The 27,658-nt window shown below is 31.8% G+C and overlaps 4 protein-coding genes across 4 annotated transcripts; 3 read left to right on the top strand and 1 right to left on the bottom strand.

The window, feature by feature from the left end:
- The first annotated feature begins 350 nt into the window (after nt 1-350).
- On the top strand, nt 351-2,255 carry LOC139098219 (sulfotransferase 1E1-like). The gene is made up of 3 exons (XM_070650349.1): nt 351-729; nt 791-1,248; nt 2,027-2,255. Exons 1-3 carry the CDS (start codon nt 389-391, stop codon nt 2,224-2,226), a joined length of 999 nt encoding a protein of 332 aa, XP_070506450.1. The 5' UTR covers nt 351-388; the 3' UTR covers nt 2,227-2,255.
- A 15,305-nt stretch (nt 2,256-17,560) lies between these two features.
- On the top strand, nt 17,561-18,380 carry LOC139098449 (serine protease grass-like). Its single transcript, XM_070650657.1, has 4 exons — nt 17,561-17,717; nt 17,773-17,888; nt 17,962-17,981; nt 18,044-18,380. The coding sequence occupies exons 1-4, from the start codon at nt 17,561-17,563 to the stop codon at nt 18,378-18,380; spliced, it is 630 nt and encodes a 209-aa protein (XP_070506758.1).
- Nucleotides 18,381-19,981: 1,601 nt separating this feature from the next.
- Nucleotides 19,982-21,755, top strand: LOC139098447 (serine protease grass-like). Its single transcript, XM_070650656.1, has 7 exons — nt 19,982-20,116; nt 20,273-20,465; nt 20,648-20,720; nt 20,777-21,057; nt 21,270-21,425; nt 21,492-21,500; nt 21,563-21,755. Exons 1-7 carry the CDS (start codon nt 19,982-19,984, stop codon nt 21,721-21,723), a joined length of 1,008 nt encoding a protein of 335 aa, XP_070506757.1. The 3' UTR covers nt 21,724-21,755.
- Nucleotides 21,756-21,824: 69 nt separating this feature from the next.
- Nucleotides 21,825-23,523, bottom strand: LOC139098333 (sterol carrier protein 2-like). The gene is made up of 4 exons (XM_070650485.1): nt 23,422-23,523; nt 23,013-23,142; nt 22,140-22,952; nt 21,825-22,085 (listed from the first exon to the last, which is right to left on the bottom strand). Exons 1-4 carry the CDS (start codon nt 23,464-23,466, stop codon nt 21,847-21,849), a joined length of 1,227 nt encoding a protein of 408 aa, XP_070506586.1. The 5' UTR covers nt 23,467-23,523; the 3' UTR covers nt 21,825-21,846.
- Between the last annotated feature and the right edge of the window lie 4,135 nt (nt 23,524-27,658).

The raw sequence follows: 27,658 nt of genomic DNA, 5'->3' as shown, positions 1-27,658 counted from the left end.
ATTTGGTATGATTTGAAATTTAAGATCATTTGAGTATACTTAATTAAGGCTTAAAAATTACTGAAAATTATATTTTACTTTATCAAATGATAATTCATATTAATAAGCAATTATCATTCAATTTTACAATTTACTTGCCTTTAATTCCGTCAATATCTTAATTACTTACCTGATAGCATCCAAAACAACGAAAACCAATTAAACCTACACATTTAAACCACCCAGACAAGCAGACAAACCACCAACAAATCTTCATACTCTAATTAATAAAGTTTCTTATCTTCACATATTCCATACACAACTCGTCTTGATTTTTTATTTACTTCAAAAAAAAATATATTCTCAAACGTAGTAAAGTCAGTTACTAAAGAAACTTTAAATTGTAAAGATGTCAAAGCATTTTGAGCTAGTTAAAATATTAAAGGAGTCACAAGATCCTACAAATAACACACAATGGATGCACAATCTTATATCCATAAAAGTAAAGGGTGATAAATGGAAAAACTTCACTCCGGTGACGTCGTTTCATGGTAAAATTTGTGAAAAAAATAATTTTTGGCTATGGGATAAAGCAAAGGACTTCAAAGTATATCCTGACGACATATTCTTGTGTGGATATATGAGAAGTGGAAATACAATGATGCAGGAGATGATTTGGCTTATTGTGAATGACTTTGACTTTGTCAAGGCTAAGAGTATTATTCGTGGAAAAAGATTTCCGTATTTTGAGTAAGTTTAACCTTTTTCCTTGATCCTAAGAACAATTTTCTTTAAATATAACCTTTACCAGTGTCTATGACTACACACAAAGATATCGTGATGGTGAAAATTATGAAAGAATGGAAGATATGGCACGTCCTCGATGCTTCAAATCACATTTTCCAGTTCAATTTCTACCTGATGATATTTGGCAACAAAAGCCTAAAATCATTCACATGTCAAGGAATGTTAAGGATGTTGCTGTCTCAACGTATTATTTCTTAAAAGATATGGCCAATATACAAGGAACGCTCGATGAGTTTTATGAAGATTTTATGAACGACAAAGTCTTATTTACTCCATATCGAGAGCATTATTTGAACTACATCAATTTACCAGATTATCCCAATATAATGTACTTGACATATGAGTGGGTGACACAAAACATGGACGATACAATCCATAAAGTTGCTAAATTTTTAGGAAAGGAGATTTCAGACGAGAACTTTAAATTGTTAAAGGAACACATGCAATTTGATTCGATGAAAAGTAAGTGATTTTTCAAGTAGTTCATGTTTAAGATTGTGCTGGTTTGATGACCTTTTTAAGTCAATATGGGTGCAATGATATTACAAAATGCGTTTGTTGTTGACTTCTAGTGCTCTTTAGAATGATAATGTTGTAAATATTCTCAAATGACGCAGCACAAATTGTTTGATTTTGATACAACGAGAGAGACATTTACAGAATTTCAAGATGGCTGTGTCAAGTCGCATAAAATTTGCATATTCTTAAATTACAGTATTGTTAGTTTTAGTCAAGTTGAGTATTCTTTGAATTTTTTAGACCATCAGTCGTCAAACTTTACAGTCTTTTGTACTTTTTATGGTGATTTAATCAGTTTTGACCTAAATAAGTAGGACAAGTTGATTAATTGATCAAAAATACGGCTTCAGAGCGGCGTGACTCTGTTTTGGGACGATTCTGGTTCAAATCTAGAACCATGCTAGAGTCATGCTGCCCTGGTGCCAGATTTTGGACCAACAAACCATCTTGTACTACTTGAATGTCGGCCGCTGATTCAAAATTCACTGTAATTAAACATGAATATTATTAGGTCCTATAAATCCTATGAATATGATTTGAAACAATTACCAAACTCCTCTCCCAAGTTTATTTTGATTTAGCCCAAGTCGTAATATCTGACTCCACCTCTAATGTGTCATCAAACACACTTCTTTCTCTTAACATACACAAATAATAATTAATAATCATTAAATGATGCTAAATTAACTCATGCAAATTATAAATCCTTATTCATTTTCAGAAAATGAAGCATGTAACAATGATAAATTCATTCAAGAGATGAATAAACTTGCAGGCGGAACTGGAATTATTCAAGGTCAAATAAGAAAAGGAAAAATTGGTGGACATAAAAATGAAATGTCAAATGAAATGGCTGAGAGGTTTGACAAGTGGATGGAGGAGGGGTCTAAGTTGAATCAAGGATTTCTTTATAAATCTTGAACTTTACATGGTAAAGAATGTTTATGGATTTATAATGTTTACTGGAAGATTGAAAACAGTCAAAATATTAAAGGAATTAAATGAAGTGATATTGAGTCAATGTGGTGATTTCAATTTATGTTGAGGAACTTATAAGCAATCCGGAAAGACTGCAAAATATTTTATGTACTTTCATGTGGTTTAATTTAATGTCATTTTAAAAAGTATATTTAATAAAATGACTATTTTTTCAATACAAAAAATAAGTGTGAAATGAACTGATTCATGAATTTATAAATAATGAACACTTAAAGCTTTAAAATCATAGATAATAGGAATTTATGAAATGTCATTTTCAGCATTTCCGAAATATAATAAATTTAAATAAGATAATTATCAACAATAAATTAAATTAAAAAAATGATTACAACAATAAAATGAACCCGAGTAACACAATGCAGCGAACCACATTTGTCAATGTGAAAATGGGTCGAAATCAGCAGTTATGGTGCTGTCAGTGCAACTTTGCACCTTGCTGTTGACCAGAGCTCGAAGTTGACTCGGATTTTGTGTAAAAAAGTCGACTAGATTCTATAATCTTCGAGTTGACTTCGAACTCTCCTGTCGACAGTGATGTAGCGATTCCCTAGCTTACACGATGTACTGCTTTGGTAAATTAATTAAAAATTTAAATATTCTTTAATTAAGCTGAAATTTGACATTAAATATATTCATTAATGGTCATTAATAAAGCAGAAATTAAACATTAAACATCCATAATCAACAGAAAAGTGTTAAAGAGCTAATAAGTGTGCAGCAACTGTTATCTTAATTCAAATATTTTTGATAATAATGTCTAAAATTACTTTTTATGATTTAATTATGTTTTTAAAATTTTTTATCAACACAAGCAATGCTATTTAAATTTTGATAAGACTTCACGTGAGACCTTGTTTATCACAACAAACACGTACACCTTTTTGTGCTGCACATAATCTAATCAATTAATAATTTTTAACTCATCACGTGTAACTTACATTCCACAAATATAGATATAGGTAATAATATTAATGACGGTTTGATATTGAATACTATGGAGGCAAGTGCTGTTGACACAAGCGTAAAAAATTTCAAGGGTATAATTTATTTTAATCAATTGTTTGCGTAACATTTTTAACGGTCAAAAATTTGCAATTGACCTTTTCTGGACTTAATTAATAGGTTTTTTTTGGATAATTGATCTATAAAGATTAAAAAAACAAAATCAGCAAAATCATGATAAAAACACGTTTGAAAAACAATAAAAATTGCACACTTTCACATTTTCCAAGAATTATTCAACAGCATCAGCTTTATATTTGGTAATAAAAAATTTAGAATTTAGAATTTGAATATTTCTTAAAGTTCATATTCTGTTCGTATTTATTGTTCTTCTTAAAGATATGTCCATGCATGTATATGCACATGCAACCATGCAATTGAGAGGCTATGGATCGGGTCTAGTAAAGCAAGTGAATGTCGAGTGTAAAATGACGCCGGTCTGGAGTCAGCATTTGAAAGAATAAGCAATTTGTGCTTTTCGGGTGAATGGAATCCGCATTCATGAGAAGCCAAATGTCCGCAAAATAGAGGTAACTTCCTTTAATTTCATGTTAATTATTGTTTTTATGACGAAGACTGAAAGGATCCGTGGGGGAGTCTTCTTCATTTGTGACACTTTTGTGCCTACTTTCTTTGCTGGACGTACTTCATTTGTGTTGTTGGGGATAGCCTCCTAGCTGTCTATAATTCCATTTTGTATCAATAAATCGCCATATCCGGAATAGACCCGTTAAGGATTTGCATTCCATTTGTGTCGCTCGGTATAATGCATGCATTATAAATCTTGTTTTAAATTCCGATGACATTTTGCTGCTGTTTAAAAATCATCTTGACTTGCCCATGAATCATAAAAGTATTTTACTTCATGAATAGAAATATTAAAGCATCATCTTATTTTTAATGTCTGAACCATTAAAGACCATTAAATATTCACAATCTATTCTATCTTAAAGATATTTCTCTCATCATACCTGCTTGTTATCATACCTGATTTATGAAATTCAATAACATCAAACAAGTACAATGGAAATAAGCATATTCAGTCAGCCATCGGCAATGATCAACAACGATATGGATTTTTTTGTGTGCTGTATTAAAAGTAAAATATTCCAAAGGAAATTTAAAACAATGAAAAAGCTTGTGGCTTAAGATCCATAAAAAATCAAGACACGAGAAAGTTTATATTTTTTTATTGTATCTATTTCCTTGTTTATATTTTTGAAGTATCTTATTACATTTAACAGCATTTTACTTTCAGTAAGGGAAGCGATGTAAAAGTTTTTCTTTTATGAATCAGTTTGCCTACGCAAGTAGCTTTTCTGTTCTTAAGCTATGGAATATAGTATAGAGTAGATTGTAATTTATGGTAATATTTTTTTGTTGTTGCTTCTTTTTACTTTGGTTAAATAAAATTACCGCATTCGTTCTTAATGTTGAGAGATGCAGGGTTTGATGCTGGATAGGTGGTTTTTTTGGGATTTTTGGCTTATTGCTATCTTATAGATGTAGTCAGGCAGCTTCATGTAATTCAGAATTACATCCTCTAGAATCCATATCGGACAATGAACATTCTACTATATGAGCGTACCCATGAGTATATTTAAAGAATATAATTGAACATACTCCTTATCTGTTCGGGAATGAACAAGTTCTTTCAATTTTAAGTTCCGGATCTGATTTATCTCCAAGTGAATTCAATGAAGTTCAATAAAATATACAGCCCTAAACACCTTACTTGCTGCGCTGTTCGTTTAGTTCAGTTGCGATTCATGACCTGTCTTCCCGAGCGACACTAATGATGAAGATTTTGCCCACTGTTGAAATCACATATGGCATCATATGGCAGTCATATTGCTAATAAAAGAAGGTAATTCTCAAAAGATTTGTGGCTCTCGGGCTTAGACGTCTCTTATAGTTCCATGGGTAACTGTCTTCCGTCTGCCAATTACCTTATGCAATGCAATTCCTATCAACAGCTCTTCTCTGGTAGTTCTTAAGCCTTCCTTTTGTTCATTTACACAGTTCCAACCCCCAAATCTCAATAATCATTATACGCCTTTATATTTTCATCCAAAACGTTCCTTCATCTTCAGAAAATATGTCAGAAAGTAAGGAAATAAATGAGATAAAATGAAAGTTTTCATAAACAGGCCAGCATTAGTAAAATTCAGTCATTTTTCTAATATTTTTTAACGATCATCTCCTTTCCCCTAATGATTCAATCTGCATAAATTTCTAGTGTTATTTTCTCAGTGAAAAATTTTCATATTCCATACTTTTTCGTTAAAAATTATTATTATTTTCTTTCATTCCTTCCGCTTTCAGCTTCCTTTCGTATTCAACCCCTTGAAACCGTCCAATGGAATTAAAACATCAAATATCCGTTCTTAGTATTTATGATTAATTGAATTTTTGCGTTTTTTGTTTTTAGTCGTAAGCTCTAAAATTGAAATAGCATGATTTTTTGTTGTTGGTGCTGTCATGTTATTGACTTTGTCTGCATGTAAAACATCTTGACTACCTTAAAAATGTAAAATCAGAAAAAAATTGCGTAAAAATTCAATCAAGATAAGTTTTTTTGTTGCCATAACATTTTATAGACATTACCTGTCGTTGATACAATATTTACGATACCAAAGATAAGAATATTTACAGCAATATGTTCAATATGCTGCATAGTAACTGCATATTACATATATTAAAGTATTGTCTGTTATTCGATATATATCCAATAAATACCAATAAAAAAAACCGATAATATTTTGTTCCAATATTGATCCTGATAGCATTTGTTATATCGGCTTTATATTGTGGGCGTGGAGATATATGTAGAATGTCGATAATATAAATATGTATGAATATCACAGAATAAAATTGAATAATTGAAACTCGACCTTAGGAAAAAAAAAGTTCACAAATATCATATTTCGACCTTGATAGAGAAAGGTTTGGGGACCCTTTTTTTGAGATATAGAATCAAATATTTGCTCTTGGATCATCAATAACATATGCATATACATATGTTGATTTAGACGTCATTATTCTTCACATCCGCTGAGATTTCGGCGAATTAGGAAATTGTCTTATTTGTATTACTTTGTTGATATGAAAAGAACCTTAAGATAAGCCTTAACTAAATGTTTCTTTGTTGACGTTTCAATTAACTTCAGTTATCGACGTTACAAGCATCACGTAATCTAGCCTAGAGCTTGCAGTTGCCAGTAAACATCCAAACATGTGTGTAAAACCCGTTTCATTTGCTCCAGTTAGATTGTAATGCACCACAAGAAGGTTGATGTTAGGCACTTGGGTACGAGAGGTAATGTGTTAACTGGACTTCATGTTTTGCGCATTATACCCTTGAAATCCAACGCCCTACAATTCACAGGATATGAAAAATTTAAAACGCTTCGTATTTGTTAGCAGTTAATTGCCACTACCGAGCTCTTAGAGCTTTAAGACAAACCATTCCCTATGAACTAAGCATAATGAAAGTTTCTAAGATTTGTCACCGGTCAGAGACAAACCAAAAATCGCGAACAGACAATTCGTACAAACTAGGTGATAGAGCCAGCAACAGAGAATTATGAAAAGCCTTATGTTGTGACCTAAGGTTGCAGGTAAGTAACTGAAAAACACAAACCGTCATCATCGGACTTTCCAACTTGTATCAATTTTCATTATAAATCTTCTTCATTTCCATGGGAATTGTCAAAATTCACACAATTTTCTCATCTTTCGTTTCTCATTACAGGCTTAAATGAATGGAAATGAAACGAAAATAACCGTCAAAGAAAATTCATTATTGCGGTTGAGCCAATCTAAGGTTTGCTATTTACATTATGCTGGTGGATAAAAAAGGAAAGAAATCCCTTTCATTTTCGACAAAAAGGCGAGAGAAATCAAACTGTTGTTTGTTTATTCATCATGCTGAGATGATTGTAAAAGAATTTTTCGTTCGGTCCGCGGATCCAAAAAAAATATTAAATAAAACACATTGCCGCATACCAAAAGCCATAGCCATTTTTTTTCATAGAATGACGATAAATCAAATCCGGAGATTTACCTCAAAAATATTTCCGCATCGTTGAAAATAAACACTTGAAATTCACTGGCTGTTTAGTGAAGTGTAGCGAGAAAAAATTATTATTTTTTTTTTCATCCTGACCATTTTTTTCCCTCTGCTCTACGCTATACATTCTATCAAAGTGCGGTTGGTGCGGCAATGTTGATGTATTGTGGTTGGCAAAGGCATGCAACAGCAGAAGGAGAGTAAAAAAATGTTTTATATTTTTTTTTGCAAAATATCACCATGATTAAATGGCTTCTGTATACATACAGAGACCCTGTAAATGTATAAAGCCTACAAATCATTGAATTTAATGCGGTATCAGTGATATTATTTATTGTAGCATAAAATAATCGTATCGTGTCACCCTAATGCGATTTTTCTTCCTCTCCAAACCATAGAATGAATGTGCTAGAAAAATTTTATGGCAATTCTCTCGTTCAGGATTTTTGTCACTGTTGAGGTGATGACGGAAACAATTTTTTAATCTAATTTTGAATGAATGTAATTTAATTGATTTGATTTATTTAGGTTTATTGAAAATTTATTGGGTAATTTTGGATGTTGTATTGAAATTTTAATAAATTTAGAGTCATTTTATGCTTAAACAGTTGGGCTCAATATGGTTTTTTATGAGTTGGAAGTAATCATAGCGAATGAAATTTATGAATATTTGTTTCTATGTTTAGGTTAAGATTACAAAGGGTTCTATGTAATTGGATTTATAGGTTCAATTTACTACTATTAATGGATATCGATTACAAGTTGTAACAGATGTAAAAATACATTTTAAGGAGCACATCCTACCCACGCGAACATAACACTGTATTTGCTAGGACACCAGTGACACTGCTTAGAATTAAAGCTGCTCTAAAGGCCTCATGACGTTAAATTTTGACCCATTTTTAAGGCGTATTGTGCCATTTTTACTTCCTTGCTTCGCTGGTCCAACAAATCAGCTGTGATCCATGACCTCTCTCAGATGACGTCTAAAACTGGCTCTAACGCTGGCTGCCCTTTGCCAATCGCCAATCCCAAGTGCTACACTGTCTCTACCAAAAACGTCCTCCCAAGAATTCTTTGGACGATTATGACTCTCAAGCCACTTAAAAAACACAATTTTAAAATATCAAAAATCACTCATCTTCCCCACAATAATCTTAATTAAAAACTTGCTTTAAACTGTTCAAAACTCTAAAACTTCATGGTCATACTCCACAAATGAGCTGCTAAGTTGTCTAATTACTTTTCTTCTTCTCTATGAACGTTTTCTTGAGCTTAATGACACTTTCTGTATGACTTTTGTGCGAGTAAAATGTAATTGCTTTTGGAATATGTTGGAATTACTTTTTACGGTAATTAAGCTTTTATAGTCAAACTCATTAAAATTTGAAATTGAATATAACAATGTGGGTCAATTTTAGAGACGATTTGATTGGATATTGATGAAGTTATCGTTAAATTGGACATTCAATTTAGTGTTATGAGGAAGCTTCCTACTTAAAATTGTTCAATGACTATATACGCAGCAAATTGTCACCTATGTAACAACGTCAAACTTTACCATTAAAATTTTCAATGCAAACATTTCGAAAATGCTGTAAAATTTATCATTAACATTCAAGCACACATGCTCCATACTCATTTAAAAAGCTTTTCAGGTACATTATACAATTATTGTTAATTGCCTGCCTGCCATCACATCCACATAATAATTTTTCATGATTTTCATTCTTCTTATTCAATTGAACAAGAAATTTTTCCATCGAAATCATTTTCATCAGTTATGTTCATCACGTCATGTACTTCATCATCCTCATATCATTGTCGTTATTATCGTGTTCCTTTTTATAATCGCTTGTATCATCAACAACACCCAATAGTAATAATAAACACCACTAACGTCGTCATCATTATTATCATGATTGTCGTTCATTTTTGGATACGATTTTCATCGTCATAATACTGATTTTTATCATTTTCATCTTTAACACTTACTCTTTTATTTACTATAGATGTATTGTGGATGAGAAGATTTATGCGATGCCTCAATTTTGATTGATTGTGTTGGAATAAAATGGAAGAAAAGTTTCGTTTTTGCCCCTAAGATATTTCATTTTTATTTCCATCTCGTCTCATCATTCTTCAATCATAAAAGTTGAACTTTTTTTTTGTGCTTGCTTTGGATGTTTTCTTTATTTCTATTGCATAATTTACACACAGAGAGACAGAAAATAATATTATTGCGGATCTATTTGTATGAGAGTTGAGGTTGTTACAGTGTATTGATCAAGGGAGAAGTAAGAACGATTTTCAGAAGATCAAAATTTGTTTAGGAACTTACAAAAAAGGTCAGATTTCAAAATTTCAAAGATTTCAAAAATTTAGAAGATTTAAAAAATTTAAAAGATTTCAAAAATTTAAGAGATTTAAAGAATTTAAAAGATTTTAAAATTTTAATTGATTTCAAAAATTCAAAAGAATTCAAAAATTTAAAAGATTTCAAACTTTAAGAATTTCAAAGCTTTTAAAAATTTAAAAGATCTCAAAAGTTTAAAAGATTTCAAAAATTTCAAGATTTTAAAAATTTAAAAGCTTTCAAAAATTCAAAAGATTTAAAATTTTAAAAGATTTCAAAAATTTATAAGATTTTAAAAGTTTAAAAGATTTCAAAAATTTAAGATATTTCATAAATTTAAAAGATTTCAAAAATTTAAAATTTTAAAATTTTTAAATGATTTCAGAAGTTTAAAATTTTAAAAAATTGAAAAATTTAAAAAATTTCAAGGAATTTAAAATTGAACAATTTCAAAAATTCCATCTCCTGAAATACTTTAAAGCTCCTCATCCCTTGTTCAAAAACTTTATTGTCCACTTTATTCCCATATCTCTTTCAGATGCCTCATAGGAAGGTCATCGTGACAATAAAATACATACAGTAGGATACAGTGAAATACATATCATTGCAAACAGTTCATAAAATTGCCATAAAATTGCTTCTGCATGTCCAAAAAAAAAAGTTTTTCTCAAGCAGCGTCAATACTTTTTTTTTTGGAATAAATGAAAATGAAAATATGGCAAACGTAGGAAGCAGGAATGGCAACAAAAAAATAAAATTCTCACACATATACAATGAGGGAACTTTATTATGTCGGAATAATATTTTATCTGAGGTTTTTTCATTAAATTTCTTTTTTTTGCTCTCAATATTTAGTAAAAAAATTGTTATTGTTGTTGTTATTTGGATATAAATGCAGTCGAAAAAGAGATGCAACAAAAAAATGTTGTGAGATAAAATTCTGCACTTGCAGTATAAGCAATTGAGATAAAATTTATGTGAATTTATGAACTTTAGTAACTTAGTTTTTTTAAGCCGCATTCGAATTAAAAAAATGCATTTTAAATATCTTCAAGTGCTCTTTTGTGGCCATGATGTGGTTACTTACTGGGTTACACTTTAGGGATCTGTTTTCAAAATATTAACAAGAATAGTAAATTTCTAGATTGTAATTTTATTGTGATTTAAATGGTTTGCATCTTTGGGGTCTTGGGGTAAGTTTAGAGCTAATTTCGAATTCAACTGATTTTTAAGCAACCTAAAATGTGATTGGAGCATGAAAGATGTATCGATTGCGCTCACAAGATGAAAGCTTGTCATGTAAAATAAGGCATAATCATAGTTTGGCTCGATTTTGAGTAATAGACCCAATTTCAGATCCAATTTGAGTATGGCCATCGATCACACCTGACTTGTATGACCAATGAAGCATGTTAGCAAGTGTTTGTAACCTGTTCAACTGCTTTATTCAACCGCCCTACGATTCAAAGTAGATCAATTGGAACTAATCATCATCAACAAGTTTTTGTGAGCAATCCCTTTAGTTTCCTAGACTTACCAACCAACGATGTATGTTGTCTGTTCACTTTACCACCCCATGCAACCCATTTCTGTTTATTATATACATGCAAATTTATATCCTATAGGTATTTAAATCAAAAAATATTTTTATTAGAAAAACAAAATAAAAAGCTAAAAAGTGAAAAACTGTGAATTGTTTCCTTTTTAATTTCCTCTGTTAGATAAGCATCGCTACTGAATGGAAAACGATTTTTATCAAAATAAAAAACAAAACAAAAGTAGAGTTAGGTATATATGTATAATGTCTTAAATAAGTAGACCTAAAGCTGCAATAACAATAACAGCAGTAATAATGACGATGAAAAATGAGTTAGGATGGCGAAATAAAGGATAAAAAAAAGTGAACAAAGCATCCAGCCGTGTAGCTTTTTAAAGCATATATCGTTTATTGAAAAATATAAGAGCATATTGGGAAGGAATGAAAATCTCACACATAACAATGAAAAAAATTTTGAGACATTTTATTATCGCGTGTGGTACAATAACATAACAACACATCATGCTCAAGCTATATAACGCATAAAGTGGAAATACAATACAGTCAAGTGATTTATGAATTTTTTTTTTAAGCTTTTATACCCGATTTTTATGGAATGAATACTTAAAATTTTCTATTGCCAACAATATAAAGCAATCAGAAATTTAAAATTTAAATGAATTTTTTTGATTTTATTCAACAAATTGAGGATTCAATTGGCATGTCATGTATGTAAACAAATCTGAAAATTGATTGAATAATAATTTATCAATTCTATGGATAATGAGTAATGAGTTTCAATAAACAGAATGAATTGTTTGTTATTACTGTTGATGATATAAGTAATTGTAATTAAACACGATAAAAATAATAATCCTTGTGAGAATTATGGAAGTGTATGCTGTGAGTAATTGATTAATTTGAGTTCGGGGAACAATATAATAGGGATGAATTTAAGATCAAATAACTTAGAAGATGGATGTTGAGGAATTATGTAATTAACACAAGATAAGACTCAATTTAGATCCGTGAAAGGCATTCTAAGAAGTCTAAGGTGATCGTCTTATGTTAAATGATGTCAGCGACATATCCGAGCGACGCAAATGAAAAAGGCTCCGTCACGGAACTTTTAAGGCTCCTTTAAGCCTATTTTTTAACACCAAATGGAAACCGCCACAATTTGGCAGCCAAGTGGATGCAAAACGGAGACAACTTCCATTTAGTAAAGCGGAGCATTCTTCATTTGTGTCGGTCGGGATTGAAGTGCCATAGTAAACATTTGAATTGTTAGTGCTATTTCCCTTAAAAATTCAAAATCAGCTGCCCATTAAAAATTAAGGATCACATCAAATACACTAACTATTTCACTACAATTTTGACCATCTCTCCACAAATTCAGCATTCAAGTCCAGTATTTAATCAACCTAATTTCATCACAAAAAACTTTATCAAGCTACAAAAGCAAAAAATTCTAACATTTTAACAGAATCAGCCTTCAAAACTTTTTCTCAGTAATTAAACTTATTCAACCGTTTAGCAACTTCAATTATTATGTCATCACACACACAGGCACACACACAAAGTCAAACAATAAAGACAATTTGGCACAGAACAATTCACATAAAACGTTTCGTCTGTGTTCCACACTATTCTGAAACTATTTGCTAAATTGTCACCGAAAAGAGCTGTAATTAGAAAAGTTCTGAAGCTTTATATTAGCACATTGAAATATTCAAGTGCATTGCTGATAATTGAAATTGATAAATTTTATGAGGAAATCTGTCTATTTGTTGACTTTGACCTAAATGTGCAGCATCTGAATGAATTTTATTGATTCTAGATAAAAATGACAAAAATACTTGGAACTTAGCCATCTTTGAGTTCTTTTGTCATTGGATGTACTCAAATGCTTGAAATGGTTTATAGCTGAAGGTAGACATTTCAACCATTTTCCGAGAATTTTATTCCTTATTATTCATGACAAACTTTGAAGGCTATGAACATTACTCAAAATCCTTAAAGCAATTGGAACCAAAAAAGCAAAGTTTTAATCAATTTTTTACAAGTTTTCATTATGTTTTTTCGAAAGTTTCTCGTTCATATTCAGCCTACACAGACCAATTCTAAGAACGAAAATCATTCATTACCGTTGAAATGAAGGGGAAGTTTACTCAGAAGAACTTTGATGTTTTAAATAAATTTTATGTCTTGAACTTCATTAAACTTTAAGGCTCGAGGCATACATGCACAAAATTTGGAGCAAACAAATACAAAAAAAATGTGGGGTAAAAAAATTTAATAAAAATTATTAAGAAGACATATGCAGGTTGAATTCTCGGAAAAAATTATTACCGAACATCCTGCTGAATTTACAACTTTTTCTGTTTCGTTTTGTTCATTTTTTGGGCAAGGCCCACACGGTATTTTCATTTTTCTTTGATATGGTCATGATTCATGTCATTGTAATGCCCGATTGATGCATATTGAAATGTTGCCGGATAATGATGAGACTCCTGAAAAGCACATGGTGTATAAAGGGCCCAGATCCCCTTGAATCTGGCCTGTGACTGGATTTCATCGAATCTGGCTTGAAAACAGAATCACGCTGTTCTGAGGTCGGATTTTCAGCCATTTTTCATGTCGTGTGTCTTCCATGACTTGTCGAAAGCCACTAGATTAGCCAATTGAATGCTATTAGGTTCCGAGTGGCCACAATTCAATGTGTGCAGATCGGGACATCCTAAATTATCACGAATCACATTGAACATGTTTCATTAAATTTATAATTCCACGAAATAAGTCACCACAGAATATTATTAAGCCACACAAGTCTCCCATCCCCCTTAGTCAATTACATCAGTCATAAGTATCCTTCAAGTCAACATTCAAAGGTTATTTTTATACACAAAGGGATGAGCAGAAGAAAAGAATAGTAATAATACTAAAAATATTCTCCTCATGATGACAGCTGTTATTAAACTGCTTGCAAATACATCATCGCACAGCATGTATTATATATAACTGAAATAAGATGAAGTTTAAATGTACGTGCTCTTGTTTCATCTTCGTACTGTATTTGTTCATATTAAACACAACTCAAGGTATGATGGAATGAACATCGACGGGATGTGATGATTATTATCATCATCTTTTTGATGGATGCATGGCAAATAAAATGGAAATTATCGAAGCCATAATGGAATTTTAAAGTTTTACATGATATTTTTGTGTGATCAATTTAAAATGCATTTTTCATTTCCTCATCTTTAAAAACTTTTTGCATTCAGCGGTTGTAACTTGGAAATGTGGTGAAGATGAAATGTTTATTGGTTTATGGAAAGTTTGCATGGCGCATTTGTGGATGTATATATTTTATTGTGGATATATTTTGAAATTTGTGAAATATTTCTTGAGAATTATTGAGGATATTCGAAGTTTGGAACTGTTTTTGAGTGTGGTTAAAGACTTGAGCAGCATGAAGCAACTTGTAGAGAATTTTGGGAATAGATTTATTCTTCCTTGTTGTCTAAACTATCGACAGGACAGTCCAGAACCCAAAACAAGTATTTCTTAAACTATTTTTTTACCAAACTGTTGGACATTCACTCGAAAAACTTCTTGAAAAACAGCACAAGACCACAAAACAATCTTCATACTTTCCATTACAATGTAAGCAGCCAGAACAGAACCATTATTTTTCATTCCATAGTAATTATAATAAGTTTTTACGGCATCTTTATTCTCTTGCAATTAATTAGAAGCTTTCATTATTTTGCAATTAAGTAGAAGTAAAACTGGAAGTGGAGATAGTAATGCCTTAAGGAAGTCGAGGTAGTAAATTTTATTATCATGAAAATATTTAAGTCATTCTGATATTTTAAATTGTAAACATTTTCAGCATATTCAAGAATTGAATTGGAATTTACGGAAAATATACTTTGTAGTTTGTGTGGAGGTGGATCCGAAGATTTTGCAGGATATCAAAATGTTTTGGGTCAATAATCAAGTAAATTGTTGTATGAATGATTTCATAGAAGGTTGAGATCAATATATGATTCATAAATTAATATCAACTGCCTACAAACTCTGTCAATTGAAACTTAAATATCAAATTGACTACCATTGTACATCCTACACATCTTAAAGTCAAGTGACACTCATACATCATAAAATTATTGAATCATTTAATCAATTTAAAGCTATCGATTGTTGTAACAAGTCATCCGTATAATGGAAAATATTATCAAACCACAATGTGACACAAATTTCACAATTCCATGATTTTTAAAGGATTAACTGTAGTGTAAAATTCATAGCTGAAAAAATTTTGTATTCTTTTTTCACACAGATATGCAAATTATGTTATTAAAGCTTTGGAATAAAAAAGTTCAAGGCTCAAGATCAGTAACCTTAAGGTTCACATTTTGTTCCAATTTTTTGTGTGTATGGAAGAAGAAAAGGAAGACAATATTCAAAAGAAATATAAAAGCATTAAAGAATATGAAGAAAGGTACGAATTAAAAACTTTTATCATTTTCCAAAATATATCCATTTATCCGAACAGCACAGAGTGTTCTTTACGGAACCACTACGTCATCGTTCAGATAAAAAGTTGTTCCATCAAAATCGTGACGTCTGATATCGACCAATTTTTAAGGCCTTCGGATTTTAACGCTCGGGTTAGTGCATTTCATTCGATATAAATTTACTCCGCATGATTTGTTCTTTGAGAAGGTGGATTAATGTTTAAAGTTGAGTTGTTTTGGGGCATAATGTTTCAAACATGTCTGTTAGTTACAATGCTTTAAGATATTATTCGTACTATCGGTAGCTGTTTATATCCAAAAAGTATAATATTCATGATGATGATGCTGTTTTACGTCACTATAAAGTGTAAAGATTTTCAAATGTATTGAATCTAAGGATATAGCAATATAGCACAAGTCGGTAACCGATCGAAAATTCCAACAATCAGACATGACTCTGTTTTAAAACGAATCCAGTAACTCAGAGTCACACCGGTTAACCTATTCGAACGAACGTTCGGAAATTATGTAATGATTAGGGCAAGAAGCAATGTTACAGATCCTAAATTTGTTAATAGTTTGTTAATGCTTAATGGTTTGCCAGCAAGCGCTTATCAAATTGTTTTGTTTGCTGATAATTTTTGAACACCCCATTCTATTAAGCTAAAGCCAAAGCATTGTTTGTCCTGATGAGTCACTTATTAACAAATAAAAGATTGTCAAGTAGTACATGGTCTACCAAGAATACAGCTTGTCAAAATATTTATGCAGGGTTTTTCCTAAACAACAATATATTGCCAAAAATTTGAAGGAAATGACCCCCGTTAACATTAATTAACCATTCATTTTTAAGTGATAACAAACAAATAAAATGAGTTGTTTATAAATTTCCTTTTCTTGGGAATTCCCAAAGCTGATTCTCTCAAAAAAGTAACTCTCACTGACTAATCCATTCCTTGAATTAGTTTTAAAAATATTCTCACTTTTAATTGAGTAAATCTGAGATTTTTGTGAGAACTAAGCTCAGTTAATAATTTACTTTCAAGCTGAGCGAACTGTAAAACCTTGTTATGTGTAGACACAGTTCATAATTAAACTGATAATGATTCGTCCGAATTTAGATTTGTTGCTGTTTATTTTGATTATCACAGTTATTAAAGCGCAAGGTAACTTATTGTTTTGATGCAAGAGTTTTTGAACAGTTTTAGACAAAGTCAAAGGTTACTAAGTTATTTTTAGTAATTAAAAGCTATTTGGGTTTCTGAGTAATTGAGATTATCGCGAATACTCTTAAAATTAATGTCAAAATCAAAATAGAAACAATATTTATTTATAACTTTAGTAGCTTGATATTCTTAAAAATCAAAACACGTTTTATAAACCCGATTAAATAAGAATCACTCCAAAAAAGTGACGACAAATTTTTAGTCACAGCTCTGAATTAAATTTGCAAAAAACTAATAAAAACAATTCTATTTTTAGAAGTTCCATGCACTCTACCTGATGGCGTTACTCAATCATCATGCATTTACATTCAACGCTGTGATCATTTTCAGAATCAAATTAAACAATACGGCGGGAAACCACCACCGAGTGTGGTGAATGATATTCGTGCTCATTTGTGTTTAAATCCAAAGGTAATTATTATTAAATGTTGAACAGGAATGTGATTTTGTGTGGAATATTCTTAAAATTGGATGATTTCACTTCCACAGTATGTATGTTGTCCTGTACCACCCACAACAACCGTTGCACCGGTAACTATGGTTCCTATTCCAAGAGTACCAACTGATTTTCCACCTCCTCCAGCTGAAATTCAATTAAGCCTTGATGAAGTAAGAAAACATCCAAATTATCGATTAATTAATGCAAATTCCTGTGGACTTCAAACATCATCAAGAATTGCTAAAGGAATCAAAGGTAAGTAGCTACTTAATGGACTTTTGAACAAGTGCTTAAACATGATAACTTACAGCTGCATTAAATGAATTTCCTTGGGCTGTACTTCTTGGATACAATGATGGTTTAGACGAAATACTCTGGGATTGTGGTGGAAATCTAATAAGTGAGCAGTATGTCTTAACAGCTGCGGTAAGTAGATGCTAGTGAAGATTATAAGATCATGCGATATACAATTTTGTTTCTAAACATTCTCAATTATTAGCACTGCATAAAAAGAGATTTGTAAGTATCTAAACATAAATCAGTCATAAGTCATCTACTATGTACTTCCCGAATCGTTTCAGAGAAGTTGCAAGACTTGGTGAGCACACAATATCAACAGAGAAAGATTGCGATAATTTTGGCTCGTGCACAGATCCTGTACAGGAGATTAAGATAGAAAAATCTATAAAACATCCTGAATATGGAAAACCGGAAACTAGACATGATATTGGCATTGCTAAATTAGCTGTTCCTGCAGATACCACAAAAATTAATGTTAGAACTATATGTTTGCCAACAATTGAAGCTATTGAAATTACAAAAATTAAATCAAGGAACTTTACTATGACAGGTGATGTAAAATTATTATTATGGAAATATGAAGTCACTAATATGCTTTTACCTTATAGGATGGGGTAAATCTGGTAAGAAATCAACATTACTATTTAGACAGTTGTATCCAACTTGAAATGTATTACAGAATTTGGCATAAAGTCTGATGTTCTACTTAAGACTGAACTGCAACTTGTTGAAAGTTCACTTTGTGGTTATAAGGATATAAATGAGGAAAGAATCTGTGCCGGTGGATTTAATAAACTTCATACTTGTAGAGGTAAGTTTTGATATTATTTTACCAGATCTCGAATTCCAAATAGGACAATCATCATCCCGGCGTGATCCTGGTGTTGTGCAGAGTCGATCCGGCAATGTCACGCCGTCCTGAGGCCGGATTTTTGTTCTATTATCTCATATGTCCTATTCGGACAGTTGAGTCGAATTTTATGTAGAGTCGACTTGACTTTTTCATACAAAATTCGAGTCAACTTCGAGTTCTGCATATTTATTTAAAAGCATAAATTGATAATAACTATTCTTATTTAAATATTCCAGGTGATTCAGGTAAGTCACAGCTCTGATTGGATTCTACATTCCCTAAGTTCTTTACTAAATTGTTTGCTATTTAACAATTTTTCACTTTCACAGGCGGAGGACTTACAACAGCAGTGGAAATGAACAGAAGACCGAAAGTAACACTTTATGGAGTTCTGTCTCGAGGAGTTAATTGTGAAAACGATTCTGAGCTGTATCCTGATATCTATATGAATGTGAAATATTACTTTAAGTGGATTTTAGATAATATGACTTAAATTTGATAAGAACTTAGCGGAATGTTCAGGAATTATTTGAGATTCTAAATAAAATAAACTATTTAATTAATTGAATTTCGGTTCTTTGCATCCATCCATAAACGACGCGTAATACTTTAACCCAAATGACATTTCAATTGTTTTAGTTACGCATCAACCAAAATTTTTACGAAATCAATCAATGTTGCAAGTTCATCGAGTCAATGTCAGGGAAATTTCCAAATTCTCTCATTTCATCTTATTCGTCAGTACATATTGAGATTATTAAGGGATTCTCTGGAGATTCTCATTTATAAAAATAAGTAAAATAAAAATCAATATTCAGTCTGTAGCTGCTCTTTAAATTGTAAAGTTGTGACTTATTTATTGTGATTATTATTAACAGTGATTATGCTTTCTAAGAAAATAGCATTTTTTCTTGTTTTAATAGTTTCAATTATTCATAATCAAGCTCAAGGTATTAGCTATTCTGTTCTAATGTCATCTAATGTTTTTTTACGCAAATCTTTCAAATTTGAGAATAGAATCCGATATCCCTAAGAGGCAAAGAGACCGCTTTTAGGTACCTTAGTGGTATTTCTGTACCATGAAAGCATGCTCTATGCCTGTTAGGGACTAGTATTAAGTGACGCTTTAAATAAAGAAAAGGGTCAAAAAGTCGTTTTTGTGCGTTAAGTGATAAGTTAACAGTTCCTTAGAAATGAAAATGATTTTCTTATAAACTCATAATACAATCGCCAACTTTGCGAGATGTATGAGCTTCTATTCTTCATGTTTGTACTCTAGCATTTTAATAAAATGCAAATTTAGATGCTGTGAATATAATACAAATTTAATTGATACTGATTAAATTTTATAGATGATTCCTGCGTTATGCCTGATGGATCAAACTCCATATGTGTAAGGCTTCATCGTTGTGCCCATTTTCAAAATCTATTAAGAAAATATGGACGTCAACCTCCACCAAATGTTATTGATGATATAAATAAGCATAAATGTCCTCAAGGTGTAAGTTTTTCATTAAAATTAATTCAAGAGTCAGACACTATCGTAAAAATTGAGTTTTAGGTGGAAAAGTCACAGAAATTACGAATGTTATGCTAATTAAGTATAAGATAGTTGCTATGTGTTGATCTAACTTGCATAATTACTTTGTTGAACTAGGTATGCTGTCCAGATTATGCAGTAAAACTCACAACGACACCTAAAACTTCAGTATCTACAACTACAGAAGAAATGCCGAGATATGGTGAATTAAAACTTAATTTTGGACAAATCAGAAATCATCCAAATTATCATCTTATTAATAAAAATACTTGTGGTATCAAAGTGGCGCAAAGAATCATCGGAGTTACTGGTAAGAATTTTATATTTCCAAAATTTTGTATCAGTGTCTCTATAGTTTTGGCTTAAAGCTGGTCTTGTTGAATTTCCCTGGGCTGTACTTCTTGGATATAGGGATGATGTCTCTGACGATATTGACTGGAACTGTGGTGGAAACTTAATTAATGATCGATATGTTCTAACCGCTGCTGTAAGTTATAATTCAAAGCAATCAACCTGCAAAAATCACAAATTTTTCTATTTTTCAGCATTGCATTAAAAATAATTTGTAAGTTTGCTTAATTTCTTAAAATTATAAATATTAATAAAAGTCACCAAACACAGACATGTAGCTCGTTTAGGAGAGCACACAATATCGACATCTCCTGATTGTGATAGTCATGGTTCATGTGTATATACTCAAGATATTTTGATTGAAGAAGTGATCAAGCATCCACGATACTCAAAACGTACTGATGAACATGATATAGCTTTATTAAAATTGGCTAGTTCTGCAAATACATTGGTCCATAATGTAAAAACCATTTGCTTGCCAACTTATGAGAAGGCAGATATCGAAAGGATTAAACACAAGAATTTTACTATTTCGGGATGGGGAAAGACTGGTAAGATGTTGAATAACTATAAATAGACTTTACTAGGCAGAGAGGCCGCTTTTAGGTACCGAAGTGCTCTTTGCCTGTTAGGGAGACGAACCCTGAGACAGACAATTTTTGAAGACACAACACATGACTGCATTCACATGACTATGCATGCTATTTATACATTGGATGCTCTAACTTATAGAACAACTCCCTTTCAATTTAAATATTTAAAGGCAATGGTAGAAAATCGGATGTCCTATTAAAAAGTGAAGTTAGATTTCAAGATGCTAATCAATGTAATAGCTCGTTATCAAGAGCTGCACATAGAGTTGTTGTTTATGATGAAAATATTTGTGCCGGTGGATATGACAAGCTTCATGGTTGTAAAGGTAAGAATGTTCAATTAATTAATTTAATTTTTATAATTAAAATTTTTTAAATTCTTTATAATTTAGGTGACTCGGGTGAGTTAATAAAGCAATTCTAGAATGAATCAGAAGTTATTTTTATTCTTTTCATGATGCAGGTGGCGGACTTACAACATCTGCAGTTATTGATAGAAAAGAAAGAACTTTTCTTTATGGATTATTAGCTCGAGGCGTTTTATGTGATACACATGGAGTTTTTCCTGACGTTTACATGAATATCAAGAATTATTTGCGCTGGATATTAGATAGCATGTCCTAATTGTCTTTGATTTTCATCATAAAACAGAGTACAACCAAAGTTTAATAATTTTCATTTTATTTAACAAGATACAAAAAGAAAATATGGGAATAAAATTTGAATAATGAATTATGGATTTTTTTACTACAACTTTGACTTTGCCTTATTGGCTTCTGGGAAGCCTAAACGATAAAGTGAAACGACAACGGCTCCACCAAGTCCAAGATTGTGTTGAAGTGCCAATTTGCAATTCTGAACTTGACGCTTGTCAGCTTCACCTCTCAATTGCCAGCATAATTCAGCACACTGTGCTAAACCTGTTGCAGCTAATGGATGTCCCTTCGCAAGGAGACCACCACTTGGATTGATGACGTATTTACCACCTGTCGATGAAAAGTTCTTTCATGAAATCATTACAAAAATTCAGGATAAATTACCATAAGTATTGTCATTGCGGTCAATCATTTCATGAGCCTTTCCTTCAGGACACAAGCCAAGTGCCTCATAATTGATCAATTCATTGACTGAAAAGCAGTCATGAAGTTCAACAACATCAACATCTTGTGGCTTGTAGTTTGTTTGTGCAAATACTTTTTTGGCTGCAGCCTTTGTCATGTCATATCCAATTAATTTCATGCTACTATTTTCACTAAATGACGTTTCAAATTCGGTGCACATTTCCATTGCAACAATTTCAACTGCTTGTGATTCAAGCTTATGCTTACGAACAAAATCTTCGTTGGCAACAATGCAACATGCTGATCCATCGGAAGTTGGACAGCATTGAAGTTTTGTTAGCATTCGATAAATATGTTGTGAATTCTGAATTTGTTCCAAAGTATACTCATTACCAAACTGTGCGTTTGGATTATTAACAGAATGTTTGTGATTTTTATAGGCAATTTTCGCAAAATGTTCAGGCTTTGATCCATACTTTCGCATATGCTCTTCACCAGCATTTCCAAAAAGCTGAGGTACTGGTGGGCCTGCATGCTTCCCCCCAATTTCAGACATTTTTTTAAAATGCTTATCCAATGGAATCGCTCGATCGTTCCACTTAAATGTTAGTGGTCCTCTTTTCATCTTTTCAAAACCGAGAGCCAGAATGCAATCACTCTGGCCAGTTTCAATTAACTGCTTAGCAAGAATGAGCGCAGTTCCACCTGTTGAGCAGTTGTTGTTGACATTGTAGATTGGAATGCCTGTCATTCCGATTTGGTAGAGTGCTCGTTGTCCGGAGCATGACTCGCCTGGAATTGATACATGGAAAATTGATTTTATGGAACTCTTAATAATCTTCAATTAATTACCATAGACAAATCCAACAGTTGCTTGCTTAACTTCCTTATAATCGATCTTAGCATCTTTCAATGCTTTTGTTACAGCCTCTTTTGCCATATCCGGATAGTCAAAGTTTTCTCGAGTTCCTGGAATTTCGAACTTTAAACAAATATCAATTTCTAAATTTAATCTCTTCCGATAGCAACTTGACTTGCAGAAAATAAGAAAATTAATTATTGATAACTTTAAGTGCTGATAAAATTTATTTTTGTTCTTAAGTCCAAAGAGTAGCCCTATCAGCAATTTAGAACAAATTTTTGTTGGAATTTTATGTAGAAGTAAGGGTAAGGGCCTTAAAAATACGTAAATTCTTTCAAAATCCGATCCAAATTATTGCGAGGAAATTCTAAAATTATATTTTTAAACTTGAATTTCTACCTTCGTCATTCCACATCCGATTATGAAAGTTCTTATTTTTGGCATGTTTAAAACTGTTAAATTTTGAATTATTTTTTAAAAATAAAATTTTAAATTATTTTTTTAAAAATATCAAATATAAAAGTTCTTAATTTTTTCACTTTATTTTGTGTACAGCAATTTCAATCCTCCTACACTGCTCGTAAGAGAATGACCAGAATATTAAATTCCTATTTCTATTAATTTTGATGATAAGCTAAGGTACAAATGTTGTAGTAATTTGTCTATGTTATTGTTGCAATGTTGGACCGCTTGTTGAAAAAACACGAACTATATTGCAGTTATAATAGTATTAGAAATTTATACTTTATCGTGGAAAAATGCGTGAATTTTATTCTTACTTGATTAACGTTGATGATTACTCTGAGCGACACGTCGAAGACTCCGCCTTTGAGCTTTTTATGTGCAACCAAAGCTCTTGTAATAACACAAATTGGATGCTGGCTCTATCTGGCAGTCATATGGAAGCCAAAACTTTAAACGCACCGTGGCAGATTCTTCTTCATTTGAATCGTTCAGAATACTTAGTATCAATAGTAAATGTAACGTCCGGTGTTGACTCCATTGAAAATAACTTTTGAATTTTCAATTCTTCCAGCTAAAAATCCTTCCATTCATCACTCAAAAACCACAAATGTCACGAACTTTTTCAACTTTGTTGTCCATTAACTCCTTCATGTTTCTTTACTTCTCCTGTAACTTCTAAAGTTCATCAACCTTTCATCCTTAAAATAAATTAAATGGGCATTGTAAATCATCACAGTGCACTGTCTCTCCCAAGAATAAAAACGTAATCCTCTCCATCTCTTTTATCCACTCTTTTTTTTTGTTATCTTTAACAGACATCTAGACACTCCACCTCATCATTCACTTTATAAATGACTTAAAATGCTGGATGTAAAAGGGAAAAAAAATTCTATTTACTGCTCATTACTCATGAAATTTATTTCTGTCTGTCTGTTTTTTTTACTTCCTTCATGGTGGTGTGTTTTGGCATGGAAGGTCATTTAATTCATTTTTGCTTGTTGGTGTGTCTGGAATGAAAATTTTATAATAATTAAGAAATATTAATTGTTGATTGTGAGATCTGGTATTTTTTGTCGGTTTGTGAATTGGGAAAATTCAAGGTTTTTGTAGAAATGTTGACTAATTAGAAGTTAATTGTAGTCTCAGAAATATAAGCATCAGCATTAGTTATGAATTATAGCTTGGATCTGTCTCGGCGTGGCTTCCATATGGCTGTCATTTTTACGCAACTTGTAGCTATCAGGGCTCTTTTTCTGATACTTCTTTTGGAGTTTCCGTCCATTCGGTGTCAATCAAAGAGCTTTAGCGGACCCTTAATGCTCCATGACATGAGAAAGAATACATGAAATTCTTTAAATCCCCTCCATCCAGGCTACATCCCTAAATAGAATCACATTTAAAAAATAAACCAAATCCAGCTCCCATACTAAAATTATAAAAATTCCATCTCATAAATCGCACATCATTTAATTTAAAAATGTTCAATCCTCATACGACATGTTGGAATTCTGCAATTCGTGACACACTTATAAGTTTATAATGACCTTGTATCCTTAACAATTCCCAGCACTTGCTGTTATTATAAATAATAACTAACGACATTTCTACAAAAAAAAAGGCAAGCAAGGAAATGAAATAAAGAAGTAAAAAGAATGTCCATTGTGCAGTCATCATAATGTTATAATTACAATTTCCCTCATTCCGTCTTGAAAACCTTGAAACGGAATGAAGATAATAAATGCGGATATTTTTTACGTCTTCATTGTTTCAACGTCATAAAGAGGATGTTATTATTGTAGGAAGTTGAGCCAGAAGGCAATATATCCATGTACCGGAGAATTGCTGATTCTTTGCAATGAAAAGAAAAAAAAGTGCTTACTTTAAAAAAAGCCTCAACATGAAAATAAAAACGATGCAAAATATTTGAAGCGAAAGACCATCAATTTTCAGGTCTTACACCAATAAAAAGAATTTCCGCTTAATTTGCATTAAATTTTCTAAGCCATAAATTCAATCCATCAAAATGCAAGTTTGATTTTGATAAATTTGATAAGGCTGAAAATTGATAGAAGGTGCGCATATTTTACTGTGGAACTTGGAAGAGCAATACGCTAAGAATTTAGTTCAATAGACTTCGTAAGCATCATAAAATCACTCAGTATATTTTGAGTTACAATGTATCACAGAACTGGCACTGATTTGTTGATTTCCAGGTCATAAAACCCGAACAGATAAGATGCATGCTCATGAGTAAGCCTACAAAATTGAAGATGTTCAATAATAGTGAATAAGGACGTTCATTTAGTTGAGTATGCTCACAGTCTGCCAAGCAAAGACCCATATTTTCATCAATCTACAAAATCTTGCTATGCCATCAAATTCCAATCCTAATTTATAAATAAAACATTATAAACAACCTCAATTTCAGATTCCATCAAACAGCAGGCATCAAATATAACAGTATAATGCATCACATAAAGCTTCTAAGTCAGCCGATCAATCAAAGTTAATGACGTGTTCATTATTCAAGGGTAAAAAAAAGCTCATAAAAAAGTTGTCAATAACATTAAAAATTTTTTTGGATGTGCTCTTTGATGTAATTTAGGCAAAAAGTCAATTAAAATTTTCATAATCAAATTACATGCCAATAATCATAATAATGCACGACTTTATGACATTTTAACCCACAATGAATAATATTGTGGTTTTGAATCAGGAGTTCGAATTGGGGGTCGTTTGCTGGCTATGTAACGACAGTTTGGAAAGTCGATAAACTGACTTCAGCCATAACATGCAAAGAGCATGATCACATTAATGAGCATACTCAAAGAATGCTTTTTCATCCTTTTAGTATGCTCTGTGTCTGTTAGGGCAGCCCCTTCTCCATGGTTTGAGGCATAGCAAAATCACAGGCGGACAGTCTTCTCTACTTTCCCTCCAAATAGCGTGACGTAATAAGTGAACAGCCCAACAACTGAATGCGATAATTATCAATTAGTTACATAATAATTACTATACTTTTTCATTCATTAATAATGTGTTAATAATGGCACATAAAACCATTTATTTTGTTCTTGTCTGCCCATTTCATTACACTTCATATACATAGTTTATTTCACATTTTTTGTGCCTTTATTTTTATTCGTCTACTAAGGGTTGGAAATTAAACTCCAAAAGTGTATTACATTAACAGCAAAACCACTCACATAATTCAATAGCTTAAAACAACAACAAGGAGCAGCAACAAAAAAAAGGGATCGAAAAACTATATCAACCACAAAAATTTTATAAATTGTGGCATATATACACGTATGTGTACATATAGACTTACAACAAAAAATTGTTGAACCCTTTTTTATATAAATACGTATCCAATAAATGCTTGCTTGCTGGTCGTAAAGGTATTTTATGCTGCTTACTTGAGTAAAACAAAAGGAAAATTGAGATTGTTGAAGAATAAATAAGTGGATATCACGTACCATTTGAGATTAAATTAAACAATTTATTTTATAAATGCACTCGTATGAGTGCATATCTCGTACTAACAATTTTTTATTTTTTTATATTTGATGCTGGGTAAAGATTATGAAATTGTTTGGGGAGATTTTCGGGAATGTGGATATTTTGGGGATGAAAGGCATGATGAATTTATTTACTAAGCATGGATGGATTTGAATTGGAATTTTTTGTTTTTGTTGGGATCATAAGGATGTGTAGATTTGACACCTGTTAATTCTTAGTCTAGTTTTAGGTCCTTCTAGGAACTTGTTACTTTAATGGAAGGTTCGGAATTATGTAACGCTAAAATGGCATTTTAAAATGACATGACCAAAATTCGTACCATCCCCCTTTATTTTGCCCTTCGTCGTTGTTAATTCAGTCCTGTTTGCATTTTTTTGCTTTCTATGTACATGCTGCGTTCAGAGATGGGAGGTTGTAAGTCTTGTAGACTGTGGAGCTGCCATCCTTTAGGCAGGGATTCGGGATTTGAATCTATTTCAAGTGCTAATCCCGCCACAGAGTTCAGTCGCCAGCGATGCATTTAACGGTTTCAGGGAATACCGCGAAAAGGTATGCTCTTGGCATTTGGCAGTTGAGACTTGACAGTTGGTGAACTTCATAGTCAGACTTCGGCTTTCTCAATTAACCCATAAGCATCACCTAATTTCAA

This window comes from Chironomus tepperi, unplaced genomic scaffold (assembly GCF_022539635.2).
Source record: "Chironomus tepperi strain 1889 unplaced genomic scaffold, CSIRO-AGI_Ctep_v1 contig_445, whole genome shotgun sequence".
Lineage (NCBI taxonomy): Eukaryota > Metazoa > Arthropoda > Insecta > Diptera > Chironomidae > Chironomus > Chironomus tepperi.
Note: the sequence above shows the minus strand (reverse complement) of the source record. Positions and strands in the feature narration are given on the sequence as shown.